This window comes from Penicilliopsis zonata (assembly GCF_001890105.1).
Source record: "Penicilliopsis zonata CBS 506.65 unplaced genomic scaffold ASPZOscaffold_1, whole genome shotgun sequence".
Lineage (NCBI taxonomy): Eukaryota > Fungi > Ascomycota > Eurotiomycetes > Eurotiales > Aspergillaceae > Penicilliopsis > Penicilliopsis zonata.
In genome coordinates, this window is record NW_019208911.1 from 810,757 (window position 1) to 825,654 (window position 14,898).

The 14,898-nt window shown below is 54.5% G+C and overlaps 6 protein-coding genes across 6 annotated transcripts; 3 read left to right on the top strand and 3 right to left on the bottom strand.

Moving 5' to 3' along the window:
* Positions 1–1,709: 1,709 nt before the first annotated feature.
* ASPZODRAFT_29543 (hypothetical protein) lies at positions 1,710–2,342 on the bottom strand (the record flags this gene model as incomplete). Its single annotated transcript, XM_022728187.1, has 1 exon — positions 1,710–2,342. A coding segment is annotated over one exon (633 nt), but the record flags the coding sequence as incomplete, so codon positions are not given.
* Positions 2,343–4,210: 1,868 nt separating this feature from the next.
* Positions 4,211–5,689, bottom strand: ASPZODRAFT_106589 (hypothetical protein). The gene is made up of 5 exons (XM_022720932.1): positions 5,544–5,689; positions 5,363–5,489; positions 5,180–5,303; positions 4,673–5,112; positions 4,211–4,620 (listed from the first exon to the last, which is right to left on the bottom strand). The coding sequence occupies exons 1-5, from the start codon at positions 5,682–5,684 to the stop codon at positions 4,301–4,303; spliced, it is 1,152 nt and encodes a 383-aa protein (XP_022585258.1). The 5' UTR covers positions 5,685–5,689; the 3' UTR covers positions 4,211–4,300.
* A 781-nt stretch (positions 5,690–6,470) lies between these two features.
* ASPZODRAFT_126673 (hypothetical protein) lies at positions 6,471–8,172 on the top strand. The gene is made up of 2 exons (XM_022721547.1): positions 6,471–6,945; positions 7,029–8,172. Exons 1-2 carry the CDS (start codon positions 6,769–6,771, stop codon positions 8,130–8,132), a joined length of 1,281 nt encoding a protein of 426 aa, XP_022585259.1. The 5' UTR covers positions 6,471–6,768; the 3' UTR covers positions 8,133–8,172.
* A 65-nt stretch (positions 8,173–8,237) lies between these two features.
* Positions 8,238–9,833, bottom strand: ASPZODRAFT_54940 (hypothetical protein; the record flags this gene model as incomplete). Its single annotated transcript, XM_022728502.1, has 2 exons — positions 8,238–9,577; positions 9,653–9,833. 2 exons carry the CDS (start codon positions 9,831–9,833, stop codon positions 8,238–8,240), a joined length of 1,521 nt encoding a protein of 506 aa, XP_022585260.1.
* Positions 9,834–10,531: 698 nt separating this feature from the next.
* ASPZODRAFT_148182 (hypothetical protein) lies at positions 10,532–12,546 on the top strand (the record flags this gene model as incomplete). Its single annotated transcript, XM_022725343.1, has 3 exons — positions 10,532–10,549; positions 11,094–11,627; positions 11,701–12,546. The coding sequence occupies 3 exons, from the start codon at positions 10,532–10,534 to the stop codon at positions 12,544–12,546; spliced, it is 1,398 nt and encodes a 465-aa protein (XP_022585261.1).
* Positions 12,547–12,878: 332 nt separating this feature from the next.
* ASPZODRAFT_11607 (hypothetical protein) lies at positions 12,879–14,697 on the top strand (the record flags this gene model as incomplete). The annotated part of the gene is made up of 2 exons (XM_022721129.1): positions 12,879–13,182; positions 13,418–14,697. 2 exons carry the CDS (start codon positions 12,879–12,881, stop codon positions 14,695–14,697), a joined length of 1,584 nt encoding a protein of 527 aa, XP_022585262.1.
* Positions 14,698–14,898: the final 201 nt, after the last annotated feature.

A 14,898-nucleotide genomic window follows, 5' to 3' on the forward strand; every position in this document is an offset into this window, starting at 1 on the left:
CCACTGCTGCTGCTTCCACTGCTGCTGCTTCCACTGCTGCTACCACTGCTGCCACTGCTGCTGCTACCACTGCTGCTGCTTCCGCTGGAACCGGAAGCGCTGACGCCTGTAGCATCGGCAGCGGCGATGGTCGTAGTGTAGCCGCCGACGACCTCAGTCTTGGTGATGACATCAACGTCCGTAACGTAATGAGTGACAGTGCGGCCGCCCACAAGGGTCTTCTTGGAGGTAGTGACGGGCTTGGTGACGGTCACGTAGTCGGTCACAGTGCGAACAACTTCCGAGGTCTTGGTGATGGTGTCGACAACGTCCGTGATGGTTTCAGTGACAGTCGAAGTCGCGGCCGATGTCGCTGTAACGTAGTCGGTGATCCAAACTGTGGAGGTTGTGGCATCGACAATGACCACAGAAACGTCAACTACTGTATCAGTCTCGGTAATAGTTGTGGTGGTGGCTCCGACAACGGTTGTAACTACTGGGGCCGCAGTGGTGGTGGGTGTGGAGCTTTCATCCAGGGTGACGGTCACCCATTCCGTGATTGTCGAAGCGTCGACGACCGTCGCCGTGGTAATGACGGTGGTAGAGGTGATGGTCGTCACGTAAGTCGTGGTGGTGCCTCCGATGACAGTGGTGACGAGCTGACCAGAGCCAGTAACAGTGGTGATCAGCTCGGTAGTGGCAGTAGGGAGAGGACCCTGTGGCACAGCTCCAGTTCCAAGAACTCCCGAAGGTGCAGTGCTATTGGGAAACGCGTAAGGCGGAATGGGAGCCACTTTCGACGAGGGCCGGACGATGTTTGAGGACTGGCTGAAAATCGCTGACATGCTCGACGAGTTGGATGAGAAAGGGCTCTGGGGTTGACTGCCATGGCCGGTCTGGTTGAAATGCGGAGCGGTTCCGTTGGAGAAAGCATTGCCGGGCAGGGGAGACGGAGTTTCAGAAGGCGGGACAATAGGAGCAGAGCTTGGGCTCACGTTGAAAGACGAAGGCTTGGCAGAGACCGAGGCAGAAGAAGAGCCAACTGCGTCAGCACCAAAGGGAAGACGGGACGAAGCACCGAAAGGCTTAGAACTGGGGGCAGGACCAGAGGGAAAAACGGAAGAAGAGCCGAAGGGCTTGCCAACGAGGCCGGAGGGAAGACCGGAAGAAGATGCACCAAAGGGCTTGCTGGCAAAGCCAGAAGGCATGCCGGAAGAGGCAGCAGAGGGCTGACCAGCAGGGCCAGAAGGCATTCCAGAAGAAGAAGCACCAAAGGGCTTGCTGGCAAAGCCAGAAGGCATGCCGGAAGAGGCAGCAGCAGGGCCAGAAGGAACACCGGAAGAAACCGCAGAGGGCTGACCAGCAGGGCCAGAGACAAGGCTGGAAGAAGCAGTAGCAGAGCCAGAAGCAATAGCGGAACTACCAACTGCGCCGACGCCATAGGGCAGACCAGATGACACACTAAGCAGAGTGGAAGACCCGGCCGTGGCCGACGAAACAAAAACCTCGACTGAGGAGACGATCGAGCTCGAGGATGTGGTAGCAGCCGCTGGTGTGGCGGGGGGGATGTAGATGGTAGTGTAGTCATAAGAAACGGACTGGGCGTCGTTTGCCTGGCTGACTGCGCTGGACGAAACGAACACACTGCTGCTAGCCGAAGCAAACGCAGTGCTGCTGGAAGAAGCAAAGACGCTGCTGCTGGCCGAGTAGACGTTGCTGCTGCCGCTAGGCCAGACCTCGGGGCCCGGCATGGTGTACTCGGAAGTGACGGTGCCGTTGACGTACTGGAGTCCCGAGGTAGACCTCTTGTAGACACCGGGGATGGAAACCTCACTGGAGCTGGAAACGGTGGACCTGCTGCTGCTGGTGACCTTGACCTGGGCGCAGTTGACGTAGTACTCGTTGTCACCAGCGGAGGCAGTGCTATCGCTGAAATCAATCTGCTCGACGCGGACCAGGTACTGGCCGGTGGCGATCTCGTCGGTCAGGGTGAAAGTGAAGTTGGTCAGGCCGGTTGAGGCCCATTCGATACCCTCCTCAGTGAAGGCCGTGGGACCCATCTCGAAGACCTTGAACCACTCGCCGCTGCCATCGTACATACGCACATCGGATGGGGCCTTGGACATGTAGACCTGCAGGGGACCCCAGGCCTCGTTCTGGACATTATCCTCGGTGGCGAATCCAATGCTGCTTCCAGAGCTGACCTCGTACACCTTGGTCTTGTTGGCATTGCCGAAGGAGCCCGTGTTGCAACGGAAGTTGTTGGTGAGATAGGCCTCGCCGGTCAACGGCTCGTTGTCAGTGGTCTCGCGAACGTACTCAAAGGTCTCGGTGATCTCGGTCTCGACAATCAGCCGGCTGAAGGACGCGGCGCGCACAGTGGACGCTGCCACTGCCGCCAGACTAACGAATGAATTGATGAACTTCATCGTTGCGAATCGTAGTGATGGTGATGATGATGTTGATGATGGTAAGAAAAAGAAGAAGGGGTAGAAAAGAATGAATGAACGTAACCACCAGGGTATACAGAAAGAAAGGAAGGACGAGAACAGCCAGAGAGCCCTGCTCGAAGGATGGTTAAACAACAATCATCTTGAAGAAAACGAGCGGCCACTCGCAAGTAAATATATAGGGCGCATCAAACATGCTCGTTTCCCGTCGGTCTTCCTATACTAGCGGACCCTCTTCCTTGGAGGCTCAAACATTCTGTTGTCTCCTGGTAATTTCCAGCTGTTTGAAGCAGAGGACCCCCGCGTCGCACGTTGTGTGGCGGATGCGTCGGAGCTCTAGCATTGGCACCCCAGCTAGTGCCCTATAGTGAATCGATATTATCGGTATAGCGTTCTTCGGAGGAGGAGGAGGAGATGGATTCATCTGTTAGAACTCAAGTTAATAATAACCCACATTGTATCTGTTGCCATTGCAAGCCCGTCCTGCGATCAGATGCCATCGTCTAAACCAACAGCCACCGCCACATCGGAGTCCTTGATATCAGATCCCCTGTTATTTTTCTATCTTCCGAGTGGTTTTGATTTTCGATATCGGCAATTTTCGAGGAGGTCAGTGCTAGCCGATGGCCTGGCGGGGGTCCCTGAAGCAGACGATTGTTTCATCCCTGGCCGGTTAGATTAAAAAGCATCGTGAAACACATTATTGCCTTGCCGACAGGTGGGATGATGTCAAGACAATCCGTGGAGAAATAACTATGCAGTTTTATTCTTCTGCTATTAGTTTAGCGAGAACCTCGCTAGTGAGCTAGTCATTAGTTTACTCCTCATTAATAGTTAGCAACGTCGGTGATATAGAGGTTAATAGGACGGTGATATAGGTTCCCGCCACTGTCCACCTAGGGGGTTTTCTTCTTCCAAGGAGACCACTAAGTTTCACCTTCGGACAGCCGTCGACCGACCGAGAGAGCGGTGGTTTGGAATTCGGCTTTGAGCGTTCGAACGATGGGGTGATCTCATCATCAGTACCAGAAGCAGTTTAAAGGGAATCTCGAATTCCGACCGAACCTACCGAGTGAGTAACGATGCTCCCTCAACCTTTCTTTCATCCCCATAACATGAAACCCGATGGACCTATCTCGTACCTTCCGAGTCCCTGGGGACTCCCATCCTGCGTCCGAAGATTTTGATGGCACGGGGGGACTGGGGGGTGGTATACTACATAGTAGCTGTGAAGGATGCCCCAAAGACTGCTATGATCGAGCAGACGGTCATGGAAGAGGTTGACGAAAATCTAAACCACTCTTTAACAAGACTCCATGAGATAATTCAAAGACTAGGGCAACTCACCTGGTAGGTCTTTCTCTTCCCTGTACTGGTGGAGCACAGCTTTAAGCTCTGCCTCACGGTCGGTCTTGTCACGGTGTGGGAAAGTCTTTGAGAGAATTCAAGACAAGGACAGGATGAGAGATGGTTCTATTCCTTTCAAGAAGCAAAGGGGAGCCTTGATGGCAGTAGAGTCAAGAGGGAGGAGGGGAAGAGAGGGTGAAGCGCTTAAGTGAGAGAATCGAGAGACGCCAGGAAGCCATGTGACCTGCCCAAAAGGGAAGATACCTCGACACACAACGAAATTTCCGTCTATCAGCCTTACAAGAACCAGACTGGCGAGCCAAAAATTCGGCGAATCAGCTGTGTGATTGAATTATGATTCCTGCTAATCTTGAGCTTGATAGTTGAGTTGATATCGACAGCAGATTTACAGCAGGTCCTTCAACGCAGCTCTCAGCCTGACCGAGTCGGAGATTTCCAACGCTATTGAGATTCATTTGAATTGAGAAGAGAATCTGTGGCTAACCTATCCTTTCTATCAGGAATTATTTGAGAATCTTCTCCACCACGAGCACCGAGTTCGACAAGATCGGAATATACGTGTACAGCTCCTTGATCTGCAGCCCTGCGCGTGCCAGCAGCTCCTCCCACTCGCGCCGCGTCCGCTCCTTGGCCGCGTGCACGGCCATCATGGAGATATCCTCCATGGTGGCTTGCCAGTGCGCGCCGGTGTCTGGCAGGACAATATCGTCGATGAGGATACGGGAATGCTCGTCCATGGCGGGGATGATATTGTTGAGGATCCGCAGACAGTCGTCGTCTGTGTAGTCGTGCAAAATCATGCGGAGGTAGTAGAACCGTGATCCTTATTATGAGATTCATGCGATATACATATACAGTAAAAAGAAAACACTCACCCTTGACTGGCTGCGGCGTGAAGAAATCATAGGGCATGATCTCCACCCCCTCGAGATCCTTGACGTGCTTCAACGACGCCTCGAGATCTTGCAAGATCACTCGCCCCGAAATCTGTGGGAAACGACGACGCACGCCAGTACTCTGGTGGCCGAATCCGCCACCGATATCGACGAAAAGGGGTCGATCCACCTCGTTATCCCAGTCGCCCAGCGCTGCTTCAAAAGGAAAGACAGACAACCAGTCAACGACGCGCTTGATGCCCATCGTCTGCTGGAAAGACTTGAGCAGATCGGGCTGGGTGGCCATGTAATCGAAGGCGAGCAGGTCTGTCTGGAAGGCCTTTTGGAAGACTGTGTCTCGCCGGTGCGTGACATCCTGGTATCCATGCTCGGCGAGGAAGTCGGGCAGCGCCCCGCCCAACCGGATACTCATTTCGAACCTTCGATCTTAGCCTATGACATCCGTTCATCTGGGATGGGGGGTTAGGAAGAGAAATGAGTGCTCACGATACGTGGAGATGGGCTTCATGGACCGGCTCGGCCCACAGTCTCGTCATAGCATTGGCAGTGAAGCGGTCGACTCCAACCTCCTCGATGAGACTGAAGGAGGCCATTGTCCGTAGCAGGCGTCCTAAGGTATCAAATCAAATGCTTTTCCTTTAATAAATGAGAGGGTGATGAAATATTTACTGATCATCGATTCCGCTCCTCCGGTCTCTTGCACTATCTGATCTAGCTCAAGGCACTGTTCGCTCCGAGCAAGTATTTTGAAAAGGCCTAGATCAGCAGCGATCCGAGCTATGACTAGCGGACCAGACTAACATTTCTTAGAAGGATGTCATACAGAATCATCAAAGATGAGAGAAGATACCATCATCTTGAAGCGCATTAGGGTATCGTAGGGCGTTTCGACCTGCCATTGCAGCTCGGTGAGGGTGTCGAGGATATATCTTCGGCCTGTCTCGTCGGCAGAGGACGCCAGCTGTTTGATCTGAATAGCTATGGAGTCCATTTTATTGCTTCTTGGTTTTTGAATTTAGGATTGTGGTGAGAGCTCTCGTCATGTCGCCATTATATATATGTGGTGTAGGGATGCTCCATGGAGGATGACCCGCGGAGACCATGGAGGCCATAAGCATCATCGTACATTCTTAATACATGGATCATTTCATTGGTTATTATAATAAGAAACTAGATTATTATCAGAGAAATACGTTATATGTAATATGTTATATTTTTATGGCTGTTGAGCTGCAATCTAGGCAGAGTACTCAATAACTACCCAGATGAATAGTGCTGGGTACCTATGTAGATACCTAAGGCAGCAACAGATACCTAAGGCAGCCACTCTACAAGGTATTAGCGCTAGCCTAGTGGGGGTGCTACTGCCGAGATGCTAACTAGTAAAGGTTAGCTTCGGACTTTACAAGGAAGCGAACTCCGATGCCATATTAGGTAATAGGTACTACCAGCACTACAAAATATAGAGGAGGATATAGGTGGTGTCCTCTTCTCTCGTCATCGTGTCTTCTAGAAACTTCGTTGTACTGGTGTATCCTTTGACATGAAACAAGGCAGAAATGCTGTAAGAAGCTATTGTTAGGTATACCAGGGACAGAGACTCCAAAGTAGTGAATTGCTCTATTGTAGAAAACAATTAGTCAGCAACAGAGACTTATTTTTGCACGTTAATGACTGCCTGATCTGCAAGGCTACAAGGCTGCAAGGCATCCAAGTCATCCGCCCGGCAAAAAAAAAAACCTCCAAAAGTTCTCTCCTGGTCAAGACGCAATACAGACGACGAAGAAACTCTCCGACCTTCTCCATCGCAATCGGACCGTGCCCACCTCTGCCGTCGATCCCTGCCATGATTTGCCACTATTCTTTTTGCATCCTTGATCCAAGCGACACGGCGTTGGTGGATCTCCATGGTGGAGATTCGCGATTAGGCCATCGGAGCCTTACAAATCAATATTCCAAGTGGCCGTGCCACCATGGCCGTTACCGATCATACATAAGGATCGTGGTGAGGCTGCAGTCACCAAGCCGATCCCCCTCAATCCGACATCCATCTACTATTCATCAAGAGGGACACCATGACCGTTGCCTTCCCTGACATCGAGAACAAGCCCGCCGCGGGCATCTCGTACTTTACCCCGGCGCAGGAGCCGCCCTCCAGTACGGCTGCGAGTCCTCAGACCAGTGGCGCGGCTATTCCCAAGCTATTCCAGCCGATCACAATCCGGGGGGTGACATTTCCGAACCGTATTGGGGTGAGTTTGTCTCTGATGCAAGAGAGAGGGAGAGAGAGAGGGAGAGAGAGAGAAAGATAAAGGGTATATGCTAACGAGAACAGTTGGCTCCCCTCTGCCAGTACAGCGCCGAGGATGGACACATGACGGACTGGCATATGGCGCATCTGGGCGGCATCGCCATGCGTGGAGCAGGATTCATCATGGCCGAGGCCACGGCGGTGGTCCCCGAGGGACGGATCACCCCGCAAGACACGGGTCTGTGGAAGGACTCCCAGATCGAACCGATGCGGCGCGTGTTCGAGTTCGCACACAGCCAGGGCCAGGTCATCGGCGTGCAGCTGGGCCACGCCGGCCGTAAGGCGTCGACGGTGGCTCCCTGGCTCGCGTCGCAGGGGAACCTGGCGACGCCGGCCGTGGGCGGCTGGCCGGACAATGTCAAGGGCCCCAGCGCGGTGCCCTTTGCCAGCAACTTCGCCACCCCGAAGGCCATGACGCTGCAGGAGATCGACGAGCTCAAGACCGCCTGGGTGGCCGCCGTGCAGCGCGCCCTCAAGGCCGGCGCCGACTTTATCGAAATCCACAACGCCCACGGCTACCTGCTCTCCTCCTTCCTGACCCCCGCCGTCAACACGCGCACGGATCGCTACGGCGGCAGCTTCGAGAACCGCATCCGTCTCTCCCTCGAGATCGCCCAGCTCACCCGCGACACCGTCGGCCCGGACGTCCCCGTCTTCCTGCGCGTCTCCGCCACGGACTGGTGCGAGGAATCTCTCCCCGACACCCCCGGCTGGCGCACAGAGGATACCGTCCGCTTCGCCCTCGCCCTCGCCGACCAGGGCGCCATCGACCTGCTCGACGTCTCCACGGGCGGCATCGCCGCAGAGCAGAAGATCACTTCCAGCGTCGCCTTCCAGATCCCCTTTGCCGTCGCCGTCAAGCAGGCCGTCGGTGACCGTCTGCTCATCTCGGGCGTCGGCGCCCTTAACGACGGCCGCGTCGCCAATAAAGTCGTCGAGGAAGACGGCCTCGACTTCGCTCTTGTCGGCCGCAAGTTCCAGCGTGACCCGGGTCTCGTCTGGGGCTACGCCACCGATCTCGGGGTCGAAATCTCCGTCGCGAACCAGATCCGCTGGCCCTTCACCCGTCGCGGCGGTACCCCGTTTGTCAGAACAGAAGATTTCAAGGCCGCCATGTTTGTTGAATAGACTTTTGCTTAATTTAAAATAGAAGCAGCGTATTCCATAGCATATTATTTTCTATTTCTATTTCTATTGAATTATAACCTAGGTTGTAACTAGCGACAGAGTGTCTTAATAGTATGTCCGCTTCATAAACTGCCCGTGCCCCCGAAACCACCACATCGCACTGATGAAAATCGCCATCCCCCCCATGACACCACTGACGTAGTTCATCGACCCAGCCTGCACGGGCACCTTGATAGGGAAACAGAACAGGACAGCGTACAGCGCCACCCACGCGCAGGAGAAGACGTTGCAGAAGGTGCCGAAGCGACGGCCAAGATCGAACTGCCGGGGCGGGAGGGCCATGTCTCGTCCGCGCCAGAGCACGATCCCCTGCGGCACGGCATAGGTGATGTTCAGCGTGAGGATGGCGGTCGCAATGAAGGAGTTGAACGCCTGCGTGGACGCCACGTAGAGCAAGCCGTAGATGATACAGAAGGACGCGGTCAGCAGCGTGGCATTCACGGGGGTCTGCAGCTTGGGATCGGTTCGGGCAAAGGCGTTTGAATACGGGAGGCCGTTGTTGCGGGCAAACGCCCAGATTAAACGGCCCGAAGTGACGGTCACGCCCACCACCCCCCCGAAGAAGATTAGAACCAGCAGGATGAGCAACAGGGTAGCTCCCGTTGTTGACTGTAGCGCTTGTAGGTAGACCTCTCGGATGGGGAGGGCACTGTCGGAGACGGCCTCCATGTCCTGGATGCTGAAGAGCATGGCCAACGTGTAAGGGAGGATTGTGATCGTGCCGATGACAACAGACAGCCACATGGCCCGGGGCACGCTTCGGCCCGGGTTGGGCGTCTCTTCGCTGATGTGTGTGGCTGCGTCGGTGCCGATCCAGGGCCACATGCTCTGGCCCACGGCGAGGAGGAAGGCCGTCCCGTCGCTCCAACCAGTCTGGTTGCTCCATTGTGTGAATACGAATGAGGCAGACTGCTTGTGCTGGCTGGAGGCGAGCATGGCCACAAGCGAGGCGATGAAACTGCCGAGGGAGAGCCAGAAGAGCGAACTTTCGATCAGTGGAATCAGCCGAGGCAGGAAACAGACACAGACGGCCGCCAGAATTATCACCAAAGTGTAGATGAGCCACATCTGCCACGCCGTTACCGTCAGTCCTTCATAGTAGAATTGGGCTATGCCCACACAGAGCTGGGCAACGAAGAACGCCGCGCTCACGTCTGTGAACAGCCAGCCAAAGATACTGAGCCAGGCTGTCGGGAAAGCCAGTACGGCGCGGGCTTTGGGGGGCGCCACCATATAGACGTGGTGGTATTGTCCCCCGTTCGAGGGAAACGCAGAGGCCAGCTCTGCAAGACCAGTGGTTATAATCAAACACGCGAAGGAGGCAACGAGCGGTGCCCAGAAGACCACAGGAGCGCCTCCGGCTTCGAGAGGGGTGGTGAATGCAGCTGCAGTGCACGTGTAACCTCGTCAGCGCTTGTTGTTATGAGCATCAAGGGAGGGGGGGGGGGGCACAAAATCACCAGTGTATCCAGCCCATGAATTGAGGATGGAGAAGGCGAGACCGATCATTGCAAAGGAAGAGAAGCGCCGTGGCAGCTCTGTCGGCTCTCCATGCTCTCGTAGCTGAACGCCATACTCATCATCTTGTAGATCTTTCCTGGCGGGCAACCGCACATGGGCGAAATCGATCTTGGCCACCATCGCGACGACAGCTCAGCCAGTCCAACGATTTCCTTTTGTGATTCCGAGACATAGATCGAATGGGCGGTACGGCCATTAAATAATAATTGCGCACCCCTCGCTCTCGAGAACACTGCGAGTTCCCCCCCCAGCACTTGGCGAAGCTTACTTGCAGGGCTCTAAGGCAGGATGATTCACAGGGCAAACCGTCGCCTGCGTTTGCTGCAGTTCTGCGAATGTTTTTTCTTTTGTTTTCTTTTTTGTTTTCTTTTTTGTCTTCCAACCACGAGGGGTGAGTCGCCTGATGCAAGGGATGTACATGACTAGACGAGATTGAAATTCTTCTACCTCTCGGAGAGTGAGTTGTGTGACTCGAGCTGCTCGAGGAGAGACATCAAACCGGCGGTGAAGAGCACAATATCTCCTCCGTCGAAAAGGTTTGAGAGAGCCTCGTGGCAGCCAGCATGGCGTAGCTGATCAACCCCTGCGACTGCACGTCGGAATATGCATGGCCGAGAGCACCTGCATTCTGACATCACTGGCAAATAACAGCTCGAATAAGAGGACAACAGACCGCCTCGAATGCCAGATTTGGTTTATCTTTTGAGTTTCAACTGCAGTTTTGCTGTCTTGATCGCCTCAGCCACCGGGTTTCACCCGTTAACCTTATCATGGCAGACCATGTTCCTGAGGACGTATTGTGGACACTCCTGTCCAGAATGGCTTCGAACCCCGGTGTCGACAAGTCAGGAATTTGATCGACTATTGGATGGTAGGGATGGTAGGGATGATGGCTGAGAAATTTCACAGGGTAATCCTAGGCCCTGGCTATGTCTCTTCACCAGGCGGACATTCGACATCGGCTGCGAGTCATTGACCTATTCAAAAGAGTTACCCTTCGCCTTGAATTTCATTCTTTCTCCTTTATCTTTATCTGCAACAAGATGACATGGAGACACCAGCGTAGAAGCCTCGGCTGCGGGGGCCAATCGTTTTCGCCGATATGCGGTGGTCGAGATAAGAATGATCGGGGAACAATGAAGTTTGATTGATGGCCACTCCTGCGTGCATTTCCGCTGTGATCTTGTCTCTGCAGACAATAAATACAGAGTAGCCTCTCGCTCACACCCCCCCCTGCAACGGTAGGGATCTGATCTGTAATCCGGCCGATTTCAAAATGCCGTCTGGTTAGTTCCTTTTTCACTTACTCCTTCATCCCTCGTTGAAAGTCCTTTCCACCCCTCTCTGACAGATGCAGACGTTGAACCTATCATCCCCGAGCTTGTCATCGCTGACCCTGGCCTACCCCGGCCAAATCCAACGCAGCCATACTGGCAGGATGTTGCTCACCCCCTGGCTGAGGTGCAATCCTCCGAGTTGCCGGCCTCTGCTGACTATACCATCATTGGGTCTGGAATCACGGGCCTGTCCGTAGCGAAGACCTTGTTAGAGAATAATCCTAACTGTACTGTCACTGTTCTCGAGGCTCGGAAGTTGTGTTCTGGTGCGACCGGGCGAAATGGTGGCCAGTTGGCTCCAAATGCGGGAGAAGAGTACATGAGTCTGTCGGAGACCTATGGGCCTCATGCGGCAGGGAAAATCGTCCGGTTCACCTTCCGGAACATACAGGAGATGCGTGTCCTGGCCCGACAGTACGCGCCGGAAGAGAGCGAACTGCAGGATGTGCAGAAGCTGCGGGTTTTCGAAACACCGGAGATGTTTGACCGATTCCAGAGCAGTATTGCTCTATTGGAGAAAGATCATCCAGACCTGAAAGGGCTGTATACCATCCTTGATCAGGAGACTGTCCTCCAGGTGAGTATGGAATTGTTTCTCTCTCGCATTGTGCCTGTCGCCAGATCCTGAACCGTAGACTAATTCCAGAAAGAAATACGGTATTCACGGTGCCTCTGGAGGAGCACTCGTCCCGGCAGGCACACTGTGGCCCTATCGGCTAGTGACCAAAGTGTGGGCAGCTTTGGTAGAGAAATATTCCTCGCGTCTCTCCATCGAAACCAGCACCCCCGTCACAGCGGTGAGTGGCTCGGGGTCTTACACCGTCCACACACCACGAGGGTATATCCAGACCGCAAACGTGGTCTACTGCACGAATGGCCACACCGGGCATCTCCTGCCCGCTCTCCGAGGCCATATCTATCCCTTCAAGGGAACCATGACGGTGCAGGACCCTGGCAACAGCCTTCCCAACCAAGGCTCCTCCCTTTCATGGGGGCTCCACTATCCCATCTCCCATGACCCCGAAACCGACAAATACGCCTCTGGCCTGTTCTATCTCGCCCAGAGCGTCAAGACCGGCTTCTTCTACTTCGGCGGCGAACGTACATTGCTCCGAGACACCCTGAGCCCAGACGACTCCACGCTCGGACGCGGCTCCCTGGCCAACTTGCAGCAGACGCTCCCCGCCTATTTCGGCCGCCCGTCGGAACAATGGAAGCTGGTAAGTGCGTGGAGCGGTATCATGGGCTTCTCGTCCGACGGCCTGCCCGTCGTCGGGCGGCTGCCTTTGTCGATAACGCGTCGCAGCGGTAACGGTGAATGGATTGCCGCCGCGTTCAACGGATACGGCATGGCCAACTGTCTCCTGGCGGGCGAAGCCCTTGCCCGGATGATGCTGGGCGACGACGTGAGCGCGTGGTTCCCCGAGACGTACCTGGTCGATGAAGAGCGTGTCCGACGCGCAGAGAAAGACTTGGAGCCGACGGCAAAGCTGTAAACAAGGGGAGAGTCGAGAATACTAAATACCAAATACTAAATCGCCAGAGAGTCATGTGATGTACCTACTGCCTATCTAGTCCTAGTCCCGGCCCTCGCCCAGAACGGCAGCCTCAGGCGCCAAATGGTCACCTGATCTGCACGTGCTTGGCTGCACGTGCTTGGCTGCACGTGCTTGGCTGCACGTGCCCAATTGCACGTGCCTGATAAGCCGATAAGAGCCTTTTTTGCCCCTCGCCGCGTGTTAACGACGACTCACCGTCTCTGTCCAGGAGATTCTCACACAACCACCAGCGTCTCACCCAGCATATCATGTCGACGTGCCAGCGAAAAATGTCTCTAAGCTTCCACCTCTCCTCTCGCATGCCGAGCACCTCGAAACTCCCCAGCCATTGTGGTGGCCCCGAGGTCGGGATCACCGATCTCGGGGCCGCGGAGGCGGACGGCAGCGACGGTGAGCCCCCGGCCGTGCCGGCGACAAAACGAGTCATCGTGGTGGGCGCAGGTATCAGTGGCTTGCGTGCTGCAGCGACGCTCCTTCGTCACGGGGTGGAAGTAGTGGTGCTCGAGGCCAGAGACCGCATCGGTGGTCGGGTTCTGACTCGACGGGATGAACATGGAGGAGTTCGGGATATTGGTATGTGTGAACCAGTGGGGAAAGACGGCGAGGCGCACTGTGGACACTTGTGAAGGGCAGCCCTTTCTTTTTGCGGGCTGAATTCTCCAAGGTTGGCTGGGCTCTGTCTCTTTTCTTATTACCAACAGGCATCAATGCCTGCTTTGCATATATATATATATATATATATATGTATATATTCGTTATATGCTTCGATATATACGTATTTTCTCTCATGTTTCTAACAAAATGATAGGCGCTGCTTGGATGCACGAGACGTCCCAGAATAAGATGGTCAAGCTGATCACAAAGCTGGGAATCGAGTATTACTACGACGATGGAGCGCCACTTTTCTACACCGAACAGGGCCGCGCAGGTGCGCAGTTCAAGGCGAAAAAGGTTGCGGATGAATTCGCCGACTATGTTGCCTGGTACTATGAGACCAATCCCGATGCGGAGGACCGACCGGCGGATGAATTCATGCGCGAATTCGTTGAAAACCACGAGCTCATCTCGGAGGACGAACGTGCGTGGGCGCCGCAAGCGTTCCGGGAGGTGGAGCTGTGGCTAGGCACGTCAACCAAAATGGCGTCTTCGAAGCATCTCAGTTATTTCATCACCGAGCGGAATCTGTACATGAAGGGTGGATATGACAAGATCGTCGACTGGACAGCCAAACCGCTCCTCGCGACCCCTGGGATCGTGCGACTGAACCAGTTCGTGAAAGAAGTGAATTGGAATGAGACTGGCTCCCATCCTCTATCCGTTCTCTGCACTGACTCGACGAACGCACCGCTGACTGTGACTGGTGACGCAATTGTGATGACCGTGCCCTTGGGCGCGTACCACCACAACCTGATATCCTTCCAGCCTCCACTGCCGGAAGACATTCAGCACGGAATATCCCGATTCAGCTACGGGGCGTTGGGCAAGGTCTTCTTCGAGTTTAGCGAGATCTTCTGGTCCAAAGACAACGACCAGTTCATCTATTATCCATCCCCACCGGAGGAGAGCCAGTACGGCTCGTCCACCTCATCACATGGCTCGTCGATGTCGACCCGAGCCCTAGCGGACAACATTCTCGCCTACCCGACGGTGACCATCAACCTGTGGATCATGACCTCCAGCAAGCAGCTCTGCGTGCAGATTGCGGAGCCCCTGACGCAACGCATCGAGGCGATGACCGATGAGAAAGAGATCTACCGCTTCTTCGAACCCTTGTTCAAGCTGCTCCGCACGGAACCTTACAAGGCTCTTCCGCGTCTTCTGAGTGTCGAGACCACGCGCTGGACGCAAGACCCGCTGGCGGGATACGGAACCTACTCTGCTGACAAGGTGGGCGACGAGCCTGACATGCTTATCGAGGCATTGGAAAATCACAAGACAAGTCGTCTGCAGTTCGCCGGCGAGCACTGCACCCTGGTGGGCAACGGATGCGTGCACGGCGCCTTTGCCACGGGCGAAACCGCCGCGAAGAACCTCCTTGATAACTTTGGCATCCCCTTCGACGGAGGGGACATTGCGAGTCTCAACTAGTTTTGGGGTGAATCTGTTTTGCTTCCGTTTTGGTCCAGTCACTGCTATTTATGTTGTATTTTTTTTTTTTCTTTTTTGTTTTTGATTGCATTGCATTTGTTGACGTTGGCTGGTATGCATTAATTGTTGTATTAATTATATACGCAGTATTGATGAATCAACTATGGACATATCGTTATATTTAAGCCATTGCTGGTAACT

Bases quoted from the DNA above. Each gene is read 5' to 3' on its own strand.
- ASPZODRAFT_126673 (XM_022721547.1), top strand. From the start codon at position 6,769: ATGACCGTTGCCTTCCCTGACATCGAGAACAAGCCCGCCGCGGGCATC. The intron at 6,946-7,028 runs GTGAGTTTGTCT...TAACGAGAACAG, and splicing joins CATTTCCGAACCGTATTGGG to TTGGCTCCCCTCTGCCAGTA.
- ASPZODRAFT_106589 (XM_022720932.1), bottom strand. From the start codon at position 5,684: ATGGACTCCATAGCTATTCAGATCAAACAGCTGGCGTCCTCTGCCGAC. The intron at 5,490-5,543 runs GTATCTTCTCTC...AAGAAATGTTAG, and splicing joins TAATGCGCTTCAAGATGATG to TCTGGTCCGCTAGTCATAGC. The intron at 5,113-5,179 runs GTGAGCACTCAT...CTAAGATCGAAG, and splicing joins GAAGCCCATCTCCACGTATC to GTTCGAAATGAGTATCCGGT.